Source organism: Malaya genurostris, chromosome 1, assembly GCF_030247185.1.
Source record: "Malaya genurostris strain Urasoe2022 chromosome 1, Malgen_1.1, whole genome shotgun sequence".
Classification (NCBI taxonomy): Eukaryota; Metazoa; Arthropoda; class Insecta; order Diptera; family Culicidae; genus Malaya; species Malaya genurostris.
This window is the reverse complement of record NC_080570.1, coordinates 14,899,253-14,919,073: the sequence shown is the minus strand read 5'-3', so window position 1 is coordinate 14,919,073 and position 19,821 is coordinate 14,899,253. Positions and strand designations below refer to the sequence as shown.

At 37.7% G+C, this 19,821-nt stretch overlaps 1 protein-coding gene across 5 annotated transcripts in view; it reads right to left on the bottom strand.

The window, feature by feature from the left end:
• Window positions 1–2,952: 2,952 nt before the first annotated feature.
• LOC131433088 (ankycorbin-like) overlaps window positions 2,953–19,821 on the bottom strand; it is a 174,908-nt gene continuing 158,039 nt past the window's right edge. For 4 of the 5 annotated variants that reach the window (XM_058599907.1, XM_058599879.1, XM_058599887.1 and 1 more), the window contains 2 exons: window positions 7,877–7,997; window positions 2,953–7,769 (listed from right to left, as the gene is read on the bottom strand). In XM_058599907.1, coding sequence (XP_058455890.1) covers window positions 7,156–7,769; window positions 7,877–7,997 — 735 coding nt within the window. In that variant the 3' untranslated portion in view covers window positions 2,953–7,155. The remainder of the gene's footprint in view (window positions 7,770–7,876; window positions 7,998–19,821) is intronic. The other variant, XM_058599897.1, reaches the window with a different exon arrangement.

The window sequence follows — 19,821 nt, the reverse complement described above, 5'->3', positions numbered from 1 at the left end:
CCGGTGAAAATTGTTCACGGGAACCGGAGAAAATTGTCCACGAAAAGGGTAAAAAAACGACTATCAAGACGAGAGCGGATGGCGGGCCGACGGAAAGATTTGACTGGGTATCATTTTGACATGTTGGATATCGACAGTGAAAAGCATACTTCGAGAATACAATGACCCAAGGGCCTAACAGCCAATGTTTACTATTTCTTTCGATTATTACGAAGCCATCTTCAACGACGATTCGGCATTTTAACGTGATTGACAGGACGATAACCGAATATGTCTACCCGAATCGAAAGATGAATTTGCTGCATGTGATTATCACTTCGTATATTCCTGCTGATCTGTTTTTATCTACGACTAAAACGTGTCAATCGCAACGCTGACTGAGATCTAGTTGTATTTTTGACGTGAATACGTCTTACTTTAATATGGGGCGTGCCTTTCCAAAATTAGCGTCAGTTTTTGATCGCGAATATTTCTCATTGTATTCAACGTAACCGAATCATGTTTCCTTCATGCCATCGGAAATACGATCAGCATTTTTTATTTTATTAAATCATCAGTAGTATGAGATAACCTTAGAAAACTCACAACTAAGGCTTATCTTAACTTTACGAATCAATTGACATCAAGTGGAGAAACGCGTCGCGAGATAGATTTCCTGATGCTCGGACGACGATTTGGAACATTCACGCGTCTCAGAATTCAGAATTTGGTTCTAGGATTCAGTTAAAGAATTAGAGTTGCCAAATTCAGTTTCAAATTTCTGTTTGAAAAGAATTTAGTTCTAGAATTCAGCTCCAAAACTCATTTGACTTCTTATTCCGATCGGAAACCGGCTTTAATCATATAAACTGGCGTATCGAGAAAATTTGGTGCCCGGGGCAAAAAAAGATTTTAAGATTTAACGCTCCCATCGTTTTGGTTTAGTGAGCAAAAAAAAAGGTTGCGCCCGAAGCGAGTGCCTTCGCAAACTCACCACTAACTGGAAATAAATTTTAGTTAAAAATACAGTTCAAAAACTCAGATTCAAATTTATGTTTGAAAACTAAGGTCCAGAATTTAGTTCTAGAGTTTTGCTCCAAAATACATTTGGCTCCTTCTTGCTCGGAAACCGGCTTTAATCTTATAAATGATATAAATTTGGCAGAGCTAGAGCTTAGTTTGTGTCTAGAAGAATAAGATTTGAATGAATTTTGATCAAAAATTGTACAGTATTCGGTTACAGATTTACAGTTACCAAATTCAGTTTCAATACTCAGATCCAGAATTCAATTCCAAAAATCAGTTCCGAAATCTAAAAGTTTCAGAATTCAGATTCGGGATCCAGGTTCAGAACTCAATTCCAGAATAAAAATTCACTTCTAAAATTTATGTTGAGAATTTTGTCTCAGAATCCAGATCTGGAAATAAATTTTGGTTTAAAAATACAGTTCAAAAACTCAGTTTCAAATTTGTTTGAAAACTAAGGTCCAGAATTTAGTTCTAGAATCCAGCTCCTAAATTTATTTGTCTTCTTCTTGCTCGGGAACCTCGGCTTTGATCATTCCTGCGTTGCAGAATCTAGGAATAATTTCCAGAATACAGGTCCAGTACTCGATTACAGATCTCCAGTTACCAAATTCAGTCCCAAAATTCTGTTCTAATACTTAGATCCGAAATTCAATTCCAAAAATCACGTCCAAAAGCCAAAAGTTTCAGAATTCAAATCCAGGATCCAGGTTCAGAATTCAATTCTAGAATGAAAATTCAACTGTAAAATTTATGTTCCGAATTTTGTCTCAGAATCCAGATCTGGAAATAAATAATGGTTGAAAGTATAGTTTAAAAATTCAGTTTTAAATTGTTGTTCGAAAACTAAGGTCCAGAACCCAGTTCCAGAATTCAGCTCCAAAATTTATTCGTCATCTTTTTGCTCGAAAACACGCTTCGATCATTCCTGCGTTGCAGATAACAGGAATCAGTTGAAGAATTCAGGTCCAGTACTCGATTATAGATTTACAGTTACGAAATTCTGTTCTAATACTCAGATCCGGAATTCGATTTCAAAAACTAGTTCCAAAAGCCAGTTTCAAAATCCAGATCCAGGATTCAGGGGTGGAATCATGTAAGGTGATTATCACCAAGTGATTATCACTTTTGAAAATTTGGAATCACGTAAGGTGATAAACACCAAGTTCTGTCACCACTGCTGAGAGGCTAACATCACTATCAAACGTTGGCATTACGTAAGGTGATAGTCACCACGATTTAATCACCTTCATGTCAAAATGGAGGTGATAGCAATTTAGTTATCACTTTTAGTAGTGATTTAATTTTTTGAGAAGTGATTTTAAAAATTATTGTCCGTTAGGTGAATTTTAAGTCACTGATATAAATATAACCTACCAAAATTGGTCGGAGAGGATAATTTTTTAATAAAATTCGTACTGATTTTGTGTCAAAATTAAATACCAAAATGAAAAGTAACTTAGTTTGTATTATTTAAAGAATTCATAGAATGAACGGTAGTGTTTATCAATTAAATCAATTCATATATGTTGTAATTATTATTTGAAGGAATATAATTGGGGTATTCGTAGAGTCAAAGATAAATTGCTTCCTGGAAAAGTGATAAGTTTATGAATGTAGACATCTCCTGTTGCACATAACGTAACAACATAAAAAATCTATGCTAACATTTTCAGTAGAAATAGATGGTCGTAACTTAGTGAGCGACATATCAGTCTCGTTCAACTGAAAATTCTTAATTTTCTTCTTGTGAGTTGAACTAAATAAAGCAATATTTTTGGACAATTAGTTGCTAATCATAGTGGATATTCGTAGTACCGGTGAGTTAAATTTCCAAAATGGAACTAGCATTCGAAAGCTCTGTGAAATGCCATAATCGTAAAGTGAATGAAAACTATACACAAAATTATTTAACGGATCTTTCACATTCGAGAGGAATGCCATAAAGAAGATCTAACAATTCGTGTCATTTCAAAGCTAGCAAATTTATCCCAAAGAACTGACGGTGAATTTTTTATTTGTTTGTGCGCAGTTTTCATACTCGCGAGGCAATTTTTTTCAACGTTACTCTTCGATCCATACAAATCATCATTGATAAACATGACTCGAATTAATGAAAAGGATTGAAAACTATAGGAATAAAAATTTAGATTTTAAAATATTATATGGGTATACGCCACTTTCATATGTTACTCCTCCTAATATCAACTTTATACGCCACATTCATATTTTACTCCTGAAAAATTGACGTTTCTTGACAGGTGATAAATAGAGTGAAGTTGGCTCAATCACCGGTGATGGTGATAGTAAAAGTGATCACCTTCGGTGATTCCAAACATTCTGGTGATAACCTCTTTATCACCAGGAGGTGATAGTCACTTATCACCTTACATGATTCCACCCCAGGTTCAGAACTTAATTCCAGAATCAAAATTCAATTCTAAAATTTATGTTCAGAGTTTTGTCCCAGAATACAGAACTGGAAATACAGTTTAAAAATTCAGTTTCAAATTTCAGCTCCATAATTCAGTTCCAGAATTCGCTTCTGAAAATCAGCTTCAGAACCCGGGTCCTGAATTCATGTCCAGGAGCCATTTCCAGAATTCTGGTTCGGAATTAAGTTCAAAAATTCAGTTCCAAGGCTCAGTACTAGAATTCAGTCGGAAATTCTGTTTCAAAATTCATTTCCAATTATGAATGAATGGACTTGAACTTGTACATGGATCTGGTACTGAGCCTTGATTTACCATATTACTGATCCAGGTCGTTCGAAATCCAAATCCTGAACCTGAAACTAGAGTCCCAGCGTCTGGATCTCTACTTGGACTGTGGCCAGTAATAAATCCAGCTCCAATTGCATTTTCGCATTGCACTCGACTGTCTTTTATTCGTTTTCACGCGTCATCCGGTTATGTCTTTGAAATTACTCTCCCGCTTTTTAAAGTACAAATTTGAGACAGATTCAAAACTACTCGATGAGTTTGAATTAATAAAAATTGAAACACGAATAGAACATTGTTTCAAATATTTTTCGTGAGTGTGTAACGAAATCTGACAGACGAAATGTCAGAGCGTCGAATGACATTTTGGGAATGCAAACACCAATACTATTACAGAAAAAAATATATAAGCTGCGAGTAAACCAGAGTCACTATTCCCAACGGAGAACGAAGAAAATATCTCTGATCAGAGATTTAAACCAACTGTTCTGCAATTTACGGATTTCGGATATTTTATCAAAGCTTTCTGCTAACCTTCACTCTCATTGAACATAACTCAAAATTGAGTGACACATCACTCAAATTCATAAGAAGTGCACGTACTCTAAACTTAAGTTACCACCTATCTACTCATTTTTGCGTTAAGGGGCGAAATTGTCAAAACTTGAGTAATTTTTATTCAAAATAAGAAAAAAATATTTTGTTCAAAATTTGAGTAAGTTCAACTCAAAATTTGAGTTCCTTGCTCTCAAAATGAAGAAATTTTTCTTCGTTAATTTTCATATACAAAGTTATTCTTACTTTTGAATGCGCAAAATAGTGATTCAAACCCGTTTCCAAAACGGTTTGGAGTAAAAATTGAATTGTTTTGATATCCTCTTTTCGCTAAGTTTTGATATCCGCTTTTCACTAAGCATAATTGAAACCACAAAACATCTATGATTGACGTTGATTCATGTTTTTAAAACCGAATCTAGAAACGGCAATGGAAAACGACGTATTCTTGCATTCTTTATTTCTATAAGAATACTCCGAGAATGAAAACGCACTGAACTGCAAGAAGTATTTTTTTCACTCAAATATTTAAAAACTCAACTCTAATGTATGAATAAATGCGAGAGAACTCATGGCAACGAGTTTATTTTACTCAAATCCATACTCAAACTTTGACATATTGTTCCAGTTTATGAATTTGAGTAATCGCAACTCAAACGATGAGTTATGTTCAAAGAGCGTGTTTAATGTTGCCTGTTTTCCGGAAAGAAACGAAACGGAGTTGTGCCCAATGTCTGAAAATAGCCAACACGCTTAGAAAAAGTTACTCAAAGTTTGAGTACTAGTTACTCATTTTCAAATGATACATGGAAACGTCAAAAATTGAGTAGTTATCATCAATGATATTGAGTAACTCCTACTCTAAATTTGAGTTTAACGCAATAGCTCGTTTTTTTGTTACTATTCGCAAGATCAGTCTAAAGGTTGTAATAACCATTTGTAGCAACAGGTTGTATATTTTGTTAGTGAGATCGCGTATTTCGAGGGTGAGTCGCTCAACACAAACGGTGTTGTGTCTGCAAAAACCGGAATGATAAACTCCGTGTTGTGCTTTAGAATGAAACCGAATATGCTCAAATGTCATTTATGAGAAATAAGTGTATGATTGGTGCCTGAGCATAACTGACATGTATGTTAATTTGAGATTAACACACTACTCCAAGCAACCACCACTTGATATAGTATTGAGTTCAATTACTTAATATTTTAATACAATACACTCAGAAAAGGAGAAATTTTTTTGCAAATTTGGTATATGTGAAATAAAATTTCACTCAAAATTTGAGTGATAGTTACTCTATTTTTGGTACATGTACAAATAAAGTATTACTCAGTAAATGAGTAGATTTTACCCAAATATCGTTTCCAGTGGAAGAACTCAAATTTGAGTAACTTCGGAGTTACTCTAAATTAGAGTTGTTCCACTTTTTCTGTAGATGAGTGAGATCTTACTCATTTTTGAGTAACTATTTTTAAGCGTGAAACAAAGAGCACGACACAATTCACTGGGCCCTGACGGCAAGATTATACACGCAAAAAATTAAATTTTGTTTTTAAGAGTACCCGCATGGGAGAAATTCTGACAGCTGGCAGAGATTGAGAGGTGGAGCTTTGCATATCATGTCGGGTAGTGTAAAAGCTACGCTATCGTCCTTCATTTGAACTTCTAACGAAAAAATTTAAAACAATTCGAAAACCACCATTAATGTCGCCAGTTTTCCGGACAGTTCTTCGTCAATCGGAGTCGAAACGGTGTTGTGCCCAAGTATATCTTACGAAATTTGATGAGAAATTTCTTTCGATTTCCAACTTGATTTCGATTCAACTGCAACAAACAGGTGCGTACCGAGAAAACATTTTCGGAGAGGTTCAGAACCTTTTCATCAATTTTCATACGTATGGAAATATGTATATAATTAATTGAAAAATTGTTGGTTATAAAGCCGTTTGAAGGAAATTAAATATATAAAGAAAAGAGTCTTCATAATTTATAGGGAGACCGGGATTAAACCGGCCTCTTTTGGGGATTTCAAAACCGTTTTGTAGATTCTACCTACCAGCCACAATTTTCAATTTGTGATTTGGAAAAATATGCATCAGTTTTCGTATCAAGTCGCAAAGACGCGTTATTGGGCAAAACCAGACTATAAAGCTTCACACAAAAATTGAGACCGAATACAACTTTTCGTGAGACTGAGCTCCAGCTAAATGACGTCTGTCTGTCACATAAAAGCGCGTTTACAAAGTCAATTGGGGTGAGATTCTTCTAAATACATACAATCTTTCGTCATATTTCTATCTTTCGATGTCAGAATAAAATAAATGGCGACACGCCTGCTTCGATTTGCAGACTACTCATCGGGTAACACTATTTTGGGCGGGTAGCATCGTAACCATAAAGAGACCGAATCAATTTTCGCGGAAACAGCCAACATCGGCTATCTCGTTGGTAATAAAAACAAATACACTTGCATAAAGACACTGGCCCGGTCAGGCTCAATATACATAGCTTTACTGTATATCAGTATATTTCCGTATTTACACAATAACGACACAGCACATCTCTCGAACTACGTACAGAAACACTTTCAGTATTCCAATCATTTAGAATAATCGAATGAAAAAAATGTAACAATTTTCAAACCAGCACGGAGTAAAGAACGGAAACGGCACTACGTGTTCCTGCTAGGTTAGGCAAAGTACGGTCAAAACCACGAAAAAGGCATTGTTTAGAACAATTGTTCTGGCAGTGAAGGATCAGTGTTGTAGCTGCGGCGTCATCGGTGAACTCCGACGGGCGCCACCATCTGGCCTTGGCTGTGTCAGTGGCAACGGTAACCGCAGCAATTCCGGCGGTGACCCGCCCCCTCCAGTACTAGATGGGTTGTGTTCCGACAACTCCGGCGGAGGAGCTACCGTCACCGCTGCGACCTTGCTGGGAACAGCTGGAATCGATGTTGGAGTCCTCCTCTACAACTGCTGGAAGGACACCTGGTGGCTCGTGCTGGTCCGGATGTTGGGCATTACCAGGCTGCTGTTGATGTTGTTGTTGTTGTTGCTGACGGGGACGCCATCGTTGTTGTTGTTGTTGTTGTTGGCCTGAAGCGGAAGCTGGCTGAGGCTGACCTTCCGCGGACTTCCCTGTATCGGATGACAAGTATTGGTCAGTATTGTCTGCGTGTGAGCCGACTGCAGATGTCTGAGCATCCGAGTCCGACGGTTTCAGAGTAAAAGTAACATAGTATCGCTTATTACTATCGAGCTTTTCGGATGGCAGTGTGATTACTTGCTTGTTGTTACCGTGGGTTAATTCTAGGGCTACCTTGCTAGCGGCGGCAGTGGCTGCGGCGAGTCCGCCCGTTCCCGGACAGCTCCGATCCGTCGGGTTGGTGAGAATTTTCGGTAGGAAAAAGCTGCCAACCCCGGTCGCGGACGATCTGTACGGGCCAAATCCCAGCTTCGGAATGGTGTGGTGATTCATCATGGGAACTGCGGAAAGAGGTTGATGGGAAATCGTGGGAAAAAAGGGCAGTTGTAATTTGGTGGTTTGTGGTTCCGCCCAGACGATCTGGCCGCTGGTCACGCTAAATACTCACTGTAGGCTGCACAGGGGATTCCCGTGTAGGCATGGGTCGCATGCAGACACCGATGGGTTTTGGTGGTACAGTTCAGGGCCCGCTCGTATCTACTCACGTCCGGGCTGAGGCGACGCTCGGCCTTGGTAGTGATGGAGTCGGAGCGAAGTAAAGTAGGATACAGAGTAAAAAAATAATATGGAATTAGTGGCTTGATTGTGGACGGAAAACGATAGTCATTAGCTAGTGAAGAATATTATTGAATGTTTATTGGGTACTCATGGTAGGTTCCAATGGGGGTGAGTCTGTCATTGATGGATGGTAAATGGTTAACATTATGCATTAAAACAAGGTTCCATAGTTACTACTACTACATGTGCTTCTGTACAAATTTCAGTGCAAATAAATAATCCGAACTGCAGAGCTTGACCAGCTCACTACTTCCAAAATCGGGTCCAAACTACAATTGAGGATGTTCGTTTTGAGCTTACTAGTGTCGCAAAATTCCGGTTTTAGTGTGAAGTGAATGTTGGTTTCGAAACAACAAAAAAAACTTTGGTTCCAACTTCGCGTTCGAAATTGACAACTCAACCTTCTTGCTTCAACAAAAGAAGCAGTTCTTCACACCTGAGTAATATTTTCTAACTAGTTGAGATAGAGATGGGTAGAACTGTTCTTTTTGAAGAATCGCTCAGAACTGAATAGCTCTACCGAAAGAACAAGTTCTGTTGCACTACGCCTTTTTTCGTTCTTCTGAAATTTTGTATGTTACTTCGAGAAAAATATAACAGCTTCAAAAATTCTCCGGTCTGCAAAACGGTCTCCAACCCCAAAGCATGTCTGCGGCTTATTGTAGATATCTTCAGATTTGCAGACCTTTGGTTATTTGGTTTGAAACACTCCCAGTTAACTCGTCTGGAATTTGATGAAATCCGAGTCGGAATTGGTTGTTGCATCTGATTCAGTAACCGTTCGGAATTCATATCGGATTCCGAATCGGTGAGAAATTTCCATTCCGAATTCCATGTGGAAATCATAACGAATTCCGAATAAATTTCACCTCCAGTGCAACAACCGACTCCGAATGAATTTCGCCTACAACCGGTTGATTCGGAAATCTGTCGGAATTGAGTGAGAAGATGCGGACCGAATTGTTTTCTTCTTACTCTTTCCCGATTTTGCACGTTTTCGTACGGATTTTCAGTTTATTTTTGAATGAAAATAAAAAATAAATTTAAATCTTTAAGTTTTTCGGATATACAGAACTAGTAAATAACCAGCTCTTCTTAGGCTGTGAACCATTTCGCGGGTAATTTTTACTTTTGGTTAAAATCTGACACTCGAGCGGTTAATTTGATGTTTTCAAAAAAAAAACCCTGCTCGAGAGCAGAGATGCCATTTATACAGATTTATCTGTATTAGAGTGCCTATAACCAGAGTGACGACATCTCATCCGTAATTTTGGCAACAATTCAAAACATTCCATTAGCTTTACATTGAATTGACAGGTCGTTTGCTCGTTTGGAACTGGGAGCTGTCATTCCAAACGAACAGCTGTCGCCACTCTGATTATAGTCACTCTAATCTGTATTATACAGATTTTTAAATATGCATACAGATTTAATACAGAGTACAAATATTATACAGATTTTTTAAATTTTATACAGATTTCACAAAAAGTAAGAAAGAAAAAATCAACTATTTCGCCTGAGCTAACTATTAGTTTCTATTTCTTCGCGTTCCGTCTTCGGCTTGTCAGTGTTTAAAGCAGTTCAAACTGAACTGCCATCTCGCGCCTAGCAGATCAATCTATACCGCTAAGCATACGTGAAGTTGGCACTATTTTTGCAATCCTCAAATGATATTGTACAAGTGCTATTATTCATGACGTCTCAGGCGTAAACGAGTGACGGCTTGAAACTGGCCGTCGCAAAATGTGAACATTTAGGGGTTTTGTTGGTTTGTGCAAAAAGCACATATTTTGTTTCTATTTTTTCGCGTCAGTACTTAAGGCAGTTTACAGTTTCTGTACAAACCAACAAAAATTCCTAAATGTATCTATTAGTATTTGATTGCAGTGACGAGATAAAAATTTATCAATCAACGGACTAAAATACATGTATACATGTATACCAATTTGAACTGATATTAAAGGAAGTCATGGCATCATGAAACTTTGTCAGACTGAGAGTTGTATTACCTGACTTGACGTTGAATATTGGACGTTGGATTCCATGTCAACTTATGAAGTCAACATTTTCAAACTATTAAATTTCGTCGATGAATTGTAAGCGCGGCACTGCTGACTTACGAAGGTATGAAGAATGAATGCTCATTAAATCTGTTATTCTTTAATCACAATCTATTGGAATAACATCTTCTAGCATCATTTCATTGTAGAAATTTAATTTTATTAGTGAATACAGATAAACACAGATTTTTCCGCAAAGCAATACAGATTTTCTATGAAAATATCTGGCATCGCTGCTCGAGAGCATGGTTATTTTTGACAGATCGATGTTTATTTTCCGACACTGAAAAAAATTTTGCAATGAAAATTGTAACATTAAATCTTTAGTTGAAATTATTTCCAGTGGAAAATAAACCCAAATAACTTTCCGCCTGTCAAATTTTGAAATGGGCCGCAGTTTTAGTTAAATTTAACTACTCGACACAAAATAACCACTCAAGTGTCAGATTTTAACCACAGGTTCAAATTAACCGCGAAATGGTTCACAGCCTTAGAATTCCAGCATAAATTATTGAAATTCGCTGGAAATTAACAAAAAGGTCTACCTTAGTCAGCATCATCCATTCCTGTAACTGGAGTGTAGTGAAATGGCCTAACTTTTACACTAACACATTTATAAAATGAGCGTATATTTAATGACATTTATAATGTCAATGTCAATCGGGTTGGTTGAGCATCTAACTCAGGCGAAAATCCTAGCACTGAACCGATCGAGTACTGAAAAATCATGCCGTCGAATAAGAATTCATTGTTCATTCCGTCATTTCGATAATGTGGGTTCCAGACGAGTTAACGTGGAAACCGCTTTGTAATTAATAGAAAAGAAAGCAAACAAACTTGCTGTCACTTGCTCATACGGCCTTTTGGAAAATCAACCGAAAAATTATACTTCGGCAGTTAGAATCCATCTAGATTTCGCCCCAAGATGGCTGGCAGCAATGCAACAACCGTTTCCGGCAGAGAGTTTCTCTTAGCGGTTATTAAGGACTATTCACACATTTCAGTCCCGTGACAGTTCAGTGAAAGTGCCTTCAGTACGCCGTCAGTGTTCTTTTTTTGTCGGAATCCGTCCGTGCCGCTTCCGTTCCGGCACAGCAAATGCAGTGACATACCGACTTCAGTGAAAATAAAAAATATATCGGTGACGACGAATTTGAGCTTGCCGCAAGGACGCTACACTGACGGCGAGCTGCACTGAAACGGCATGGTGCCGGATATGTGTGAATAGTCCTTTAGCGGTTCTTTTTCTGTCGGATTCTTGCCATACAAATTGGCAGAGCTGTTTTGAATCGGTTCTACATTTTTAGCGTCTTGATTTTATTTTTTCAATAAAAAGTACATATGAAAGGCAATAAGCTATTGCCCTTCATATATACTAATTATGGAAAATGTTATTGCCAATAACATTGCTTTCTCACTACCAAACATACCTATATTTCATCTCGTCTCAAGATTCGTTTTTTTGTATATAATTGCGAGATTGACGAATATTAAATGAAGTCGAATAAAATAAAAATAGAAAAAAAACAAGACACGTACGACGAGATAATGACGCAATTTCGCCCGAACAATTTTGACAGCAGCCGGAATGCAGCTAGCCTTCTGACGGTTGCCAGAATTCCTCACAAGCGGGATACTGGGGTTAGTTGTTCCCATGTGTTAATGTGTTCAGAATTATTCAGATGAAATAATTATTTCACGATAATGCCAACCTAAATCTGTTTCAAACAACTTTATTCTCACCATTCGCAAAAAAGAGGGAAACCCCATAAGAAAAAAACACCCCATAATTTGGCACCGCAGTCCAGATCCAAACAAACTGTCGAAACCGGATCCAATCGGGAAAATTGATTATCCATTAAACATTCAGCTCGTTTGTATGTTATGTGGTCTGTGCGGTAGCAACAAGTCGTCTAGAACAGAATCCCACTTTGGCACCGGCACCGATCGCCATGGCTATTTCCCTGTTCCGGAGGTGGTTGAAAGCAGAGAAAAACTGCCGGGTTGTGCCGAAAACCGATGGGAAATTTCTATTAATGGAAGAATAGTATCCATTTTATGTTTCAATTTCCTGCCATTTGTAGTTTCAATGGCGGCTGCAAACACAGCGCATAATTGAATGATGTGAAATGGTATTTTCGAGAGTATAGGCAATCGAAACCCAGAAGGCGATGAGTCTTTCTTTTGGTGCCAGCTATCTATTTTGGCAATTGCTCACCCGTTTCCAAGTTTACCTCTTAACTTTCTATATAACTTGATATTTGAAGCGCATTGCAGAGGAATCAATTAAAATGTTTTTTTTTTATCAGGCTCCAATTATCGGAAAAGAATGTAAACATTCTGTCATCCCACATTAACATAAGAGAATCGAACAAGGTGAAACCTGAACCCAAGTGAGTCGATACCAAAAAGCTCTTGTGTATTTATTTTTTGACGTTTGTTTGCTGATTTTTTTTCCGTTTTTTACACCCTGCATACTCTGGTTGAGACTGGTTCCGCTCATGCATATCAACTGGGCGAATCATTCTACATAAAATTACTCGCCACGAATTCGGTTGGTTGGCTGCCAGAGAGAGCCGTACGAACGTTTTCAAAGCAGTTGCCTGTCTCCGGAACGTACCGATTATCCATCTAGCAAAAACTTTCCGACACTGTTTTTGTGCACCAATTAGAGTGAGATAATTCGCTGTTGAATGACGGTGACAGTCGTCGGGTAGGATAAATTTTTGATAACCCACTTAGCTTAGATTCGGTGTGATATCACAAAGCGGGGTGCTGCAGTAGTGAAAAATGGGTATATTAAAATGCTGATGCATGTTTAGGGGTTTTCCAGCCAACTGGACTCTGTTTGAAATTGCGATTATTGTGATAGCATATTAAATTTTTGTTATGATTCAGCATTTATGAAACGGTTGTCATAAGATCAAGTGCAATATCCATTGACTGTTAGAATATTGCCGCGCTTTTTAGCTTAACTAAGCTAGAAAAAAATTTTAAACTAATTTACTACAATGTAAAATGCGCTATACTTTACCACTTTCGAATATTGGTTATTACTGGAATAGTAGAGAAAATGTTTGTGATTTTTACTTGGTTGCTTTTTATTTTGCTCTAACCTTTCCGTTGCCTCTATAAAAATGCTTTATATATTGCAAAGTTCAATATTTCATGGAACTTGCCGCCCCTGTTGGCATAGCATGTTTGAATCTACAAGTACATTGCCAATAAATCAGCTCAACTTCTGTTGACTAAATGGTTAATTTATTTCAACAATAAAATCAGCTGAAACAAATCCGATTCTTACTTGTATGTGATCCTGACAAGACCGACAGAACCGTTTCAAATCGGTTCTACAATTTTTTGCGCCTTGGTTTTATTTTTTCAACGAAAAGTTGGTATGAAGGGAATTAACCTAACCTACCCATATTTTAATCTCATTTACCTCGTCTCAAGATTCCTTTTTTATACGTACAAGAATGGTTGTCGAATATCAAATAAGGCCGAGAAAAAAAAAAGAAGGAGAAAGAGCAAAATAAGCAAGACACGTACGGTGAGAGAACGATGCAATTTCGTCTAGTCAATTTTGACAGCAACCGGAAATGCAGCCAGGCTTGTGCCGCGGTTACCAGAATTCCCCACAAGCGGGAATAATTATTGATGTAGAAGGGACCCACATTATCAGATCCGGATGAATTCCGAATAGGCGATAAATTTTCATTCGGAATTCCATGTGGAAATCATAATGCATTCCGAATAAATTCCAACTTCAATGAATTTCGCTTCCAATCGGTTGTTTCGGGAATCTATCGGTATTGTGTGAGGAGATGCGGATTGAATTTTACACGTTTTCGTGCTAATTTTCAGTTTTTCAGAAATTATGTAACTGAATATATCAATTTAAATCATCAAGTTTTTCGGATATACTGAACTAATAAATAATCAGTTCTTCTTAGGCTGTGAACCATTTCGGGATTAATTTTAACTTTTGGTGGAAATCTGACACTTGAGTGGTTATTTTGTGTCGAGTAGTTAAATTTAACTAAAACTGCGGCCCATTTCAAAACTTGACGGACGGAAAGTTATTTGGGGTTTACTTTCCACTGGAAATTATTTCAGTGTCGGAAAATAACCATCGATCTGTCAAAAATAATCATACTCTCGAGCAGGGTTATGTTTGACAACATCAAATTAATCGCTCGAGCGATTAGTTAGTTAGTTAGTACAACTAACTAACTAACTAACTAATCGCTCGAGTGTCAGATTTTAACCAAAAGTTAAAATAAATCGCGAAATGGTTCACAGCCTTTGAATTCCAGCATAAACTGTTGAAATTCGCTGGAAATCCACAAAAAGAACTATCTCAGTCAGTATCATTAAATGGCGTAAGTCGCCAAATCTTTACACCAACAAATTCATAAAATGAGCAAAATATGAATGACATTTATAATGTCACCGTCAATTGGCATATTGTCGCAAAACTGAAATGTAGAGGCGCTGCTTGATGATACCACAGACTAACAGATATGATATGAGTAAATTCTTCTAAAAATATTTTTTCGTGGGGCACTAGCTCCACCTTTATTGAACTGCGCGAACTATTCACTATCGGCTCATTCCTTGTGTTATGTAAACGTTTTCTACACCCTTCCCTCCCCCACCCCGTCCCGGTTTTTACTAGTTGATTTTAATGACTCCATCTTTTCAACGATTTGTTTTAAATACGAGCTAATTCATTTGAGAAATCATATAGTAGAAGTTGAAGAAAAAGTTTTACTCTGAGGTAGTAATGTTGATCTCAATTCATTGTGCGAAAACTAACGTTTATTTGGAATGGAGCATTAAACTTGGTTTAATACCATTTTTCAAATTCCTGGATATAACAGATAATAAAGTATCCAAAATAAATGGTACGCGATTGCTATACATTTTAGTACTCGAGAAATGAACATTACACTGGTTTCTGTTTAAAGAAATGTTGATCCGAAAAAAATAACCTTACCCAATTTCACACAATTCTGAAGATTTTCCATGTTTAATCGTAGTTCACACTAAAAAAAAATAATAAACGATAAAAATGTTGTAAAGCGCCACTGCCGATATGAAAGTTTTCGAAAGAATCCATCTTTTCTTGGTTGCAATTTTCATTGTCAAGTGTCACTACCGGTAATTCAGTTTTCGGGAATGTGCCAATCGGGTTAATCGAGCACCTAGAAACGAGCTGTCGATTAATAATGCATTGCTCATTCCGGCATTTTGATAATGTGGAGAGAAGTTGGTTAGAAAAAATCATATTCTAATTTGAATTCAATAGAAATCAATTTTAATTATCTACTGACTGTTTTCTTATGTTATTGTACATGCAGATAAAAATCGGAAGCGACGCCTCTCTCGCCTGATTATGTTGCTCCAGCGAAGTTCACTGTGCACCAATGGTATGTAGACTGTCATGCGATATCTTAATCATTCATAATTGTACGAAAATTCACTTTATTGTAACGTTCAGTGTCAAACCCATTGATTCCCGAACATACATGATCAACTTTAAGAGCATTCAGAAAGTAATATTCCATCGTTATGTGCTTCGATAGTGGAGGCAAGACAATGTATTCATTTATGTTGAAGCACGTGGTTCATAAACAAGACATGGTTCTATCAACATGGTTCTATCAGTTGATGTATAGGAAATGGCAGTTCAACTGACGTCGCTCGGCAACGTCGCTGCGCTGGACTGTCCAGCGAATTGAAGATTAGTGCTGCAGCGACAATACATTAGCTCGATTTCTCTGTTCAAACACGGAACCAGTATAGGTCCAATATCGAACATTGCTGATGGACTTCTTACTGGGTATGGACTGTTCTTGGTTTCCATTCGTGGAAAACTGCAATAAATTTTTCCCGCCTGTCAGCGGGCAAAAATGGCTGAAATTAAACAGTGCAAAGCTATTCAGATCGCAGCATGCGTGTCTTTCAAGCGTAAAAGTGATAAATCGTGTCAAAAGTTTCAATGTCGTAAAAATTGTTTGACCCTGGTACTTAAAATAAATCACAGCAGGAAAGCTTTCTCGTGCACAAAAATGGATTTATCTGTTTTCTACCGACACTGATTGGTGCACAGTGGTTAAAATAACAAAACGTGCCCGTGGCGAACGGTGCCGGATGCAAGCGAAAAAAAATGTGATGTGAGTGAATTAATTCAAGATCTAATAAGTAATTCCTATTTAAATATATTGTGCTATGTTTATCTGATGATAACTCATCTGTCATGCATACCTCTTGCTGGCAAACCACAAACACGGAAGCAAACGTACAAAAAATACGGATTTACGGCATACGCACAATAATTAATGGGATGGGACATGTGCGGTTTTTTTTTTTCAGTATGAGCGTGTGTGTGCGTTATTCGGAACGGTCGCAACAAAATGGTCGGATGATGACGTACGGAGTGTGCGGGATTTCATGATTGACGGTGTGCCGCGACAGAGCAAGATCAGAGGCAGAACGGGAATAGAAGAAAATGAGTATGAATAAAACCATGTAATAATACGTACATAAGGTAAGTGAATGGCTAGATTTGTTTTGTGACGGCGTATAAGAATATTTATATTTTCTCCCCCAACCAGAGATGCCATTTATACAGATTTATCTGTATTATACAGATTTTAACATGCGCATACAGATTTCATACAGAATACAGATTTTATACAGATTTCCTAAACTTAATACAGATTTATACAGATTTCACAAAAAAATTGCAAAGAACATATTTTTTTCCGTCTGAGCTCTTTTCGGTAGCTCGAAACGAGAAAAAAATTTCGTAATCAATGGGCAAATCACAAACTGATCTGTAAATCTTAAAATGGTGTTGGTATTTGAAGTTGAGCGCTTAGATCCCACATCAACTTACCAAGACAATATTATAAAAGTATATGAAATCGAAATTGCGTTTTGTTGATTCTGATTGTTGATGTAAATTTGCCAACATTTAATTTCGTCGTGTATTATTGAATTTCTCATTATAAAACCAAGAAATATTGGAATAACAATACCGCACTTTATTTTCATTATACAAAATTCGGTTTTTTGGTGAATACAGATATATACAGATTTTCCATTCCACCTAATACAGATTTTCTATGAAAATATCTGGCATCTCTGCCCCCAACGTACATTTCATCTGAGCAAAAATATTTATCATCTAAAAACGGATCCATCCAACCGTCTGTCTAACCGATCCTGTACACAATAAAGTAAATAATAAAAAAAAAACTCCACAAGTGCTCGCAGTTTGACGACCACAGAAAACTACTATAAAAGCAGTCAATCCTCAGACATCCAGCGCACAGCGGGATTTTTTTTTTTTTTTTGTTTCGATTAAAGAGGTTTTAACCTTAAGGTCATTCGCCTCTTCGGGCCAGAAAAACTTTCTGACCCTATGTGCGGGGTTGGGAATCGAACCCAGGCGGGCTGCGTGAAAGGCATCGACTTACCCATCACACTACACCCGTCCCCAGCGGGATGGTGACTTCAATTTAAAACAAATAAAATCATCATCTACTCAGTAGATTAGTTTTATAACCCCCTCCGGGATTTGCTTTTGTCCGCAATCAAACTAAGCTGCAAGTTGTGATTAGGGCGCAACAAGCGTCACAGCTCAACGATTCTCTTTACCGAACAAGGTGACTGCACTGTAAATGCTTCAACCAAAGATTGCATAAATTTTCGTATCACCCACCATCCGCCGCCTGGGTCGCTCACGTGACGATACTTTCGAGCAAACCAGCTACCAAGTCAAGAACAACGGATTTGAAATACTGAAAGCTCATCAATGGAGGTCACGTAGCCAACGATATGTGCTATTCATTTACAGAAACATACACACACATACGCATATACGAGCATGCTAGCATGGCAAGAATAGCTGACAGCTTATTAAAGACAAAGTATCACAGCTTGCTGCCATTCTCTGGCATCAGCACTCCACCCATTGATGCTTACTTGTTTGGTTGGTTGGGTGGCAGCCGAAATGCGATTGCAGTTGTTTCTGGGAGCAAACATAATAATGATAACGAGGCACCGCTCGGTGATGGAGGCGCATGGTGTTTCACGGTTTTACATGCGAAGCTTCGATTACTCCCGGCTACATCGTTTGGAGCTGAAAGGATTTTCACGCTTGGAAATGCGCGTGAATGACGACGAGAAATGTCGTCCCGCTTGTCGAAAAGCGCGAGCAATCGTCGAGTTTTTCCCCAGCATTTGGTGTCTACTGTGGCGGGGTTAATTGCAATCGAATGATGAATGATTTCGTTTTGATACTTTTTCATGGCTTCAATTGGAATTTCATTGCGAGTAGCAGAATGTTTCTTGCATTTAAACAAACTTTAGTTTTAATCCGATGGCCCGCGGGATGCCAGGAGAAGTTTTGAAGTAACCTACTACAGGCAGGGTTGGGAAAGATTTTACATTCAAAAAAAAATCTGCGGTGCGTACATCTTCCAATTTTCATGATATCAACCATTTTGCTCATGAGACTTCATGAGAAGACATGGTTCATGATTCCATGATTAAAAAATCATGGTACCGGCCATAGATTTTAAACCGTACAATTCCGTATTATTTTCTTAATTCTGAGCTCTGGGCTTTGTTTGCTGAGTTTTGAGATCTTTTTTTGAGTTCTTAATTCAGAGTTCGGAGTCCTCTGCTGCTCTGATTTCTGCGTTCCAAGTGAGCTCCAAACTCTGAATGTTTATTTCTGAGTTCTAAGCGCTGTGCTCTAAGTTTTGCTGAGTTCTCAGTTTTATCTTTTTAATTTTAAGGAGTGTATCGAAAATAAGCTATCCACATACATTTGTATTGGGATAGCATGTATTTATGATGTTTTTTTATGCCCAGATCACAGCAGGCTGTGCGTTTGACTGTCAGCTTTCGTTTGTTTACTTGTTTGTTCAGTAGAAATTTTGCGTTTTCAAAGACGCGTATTGAAAAGGATATTGAAATTGAGGATCTGCACACATGGCTAAGGGGCTGTCCGTGAAAGACGTCACGCCGCAAGGGGTAGGGGGGTGTTTCATAAAACGTGACCTTTTGTGACAGTTGGGAGGGGGGGAGCTTTTTGGAATGTGACGTCCAATATTTTCAATGAGCGCATTTTTGAAATACCTAATTATATTACTGCTTTGCCCTATTTCCTGAAGAAATCTCCACAATAAACGTTTACATTCTATAGGAAAAAGTGTATTTGTTGATGTAAAAGCTTCTTCTTGTAAATTGGGAAATGAATGATGCAGGAAATCATTTCTGTTGTGATCAGCAAAAGTGCACGGAGGAGCGAGTAAATTAGCGAAATTAATAAATTTTGCCTAATATGAGTAAGAAAGAAAAAGATGCCTTCAAACGGTTTAACTTAAGTTATGCACTGACAATGTTTTCAGTGATTTGCTTTTCTAGTATTGATAATAGTATATCATAAGAATTTCTCTTATCTGATTCTGACGCAGTTTATTCAATTGTACTCCATTTGAAAAAGGGCGGGAGATCAACGATTTCAGACGTAGATCATGTCATGTCTTATCTTGATCATATGTGATTTTCCTCCATCAACATCAAAGCTTATTGAATCATCCAATGATTACACTTACATAAATCAAGAATCATTTTAGCCCAAAATCACTACCCATTGTGTGACGGAAGATCAGTACCGATATTGATCGATGTGATT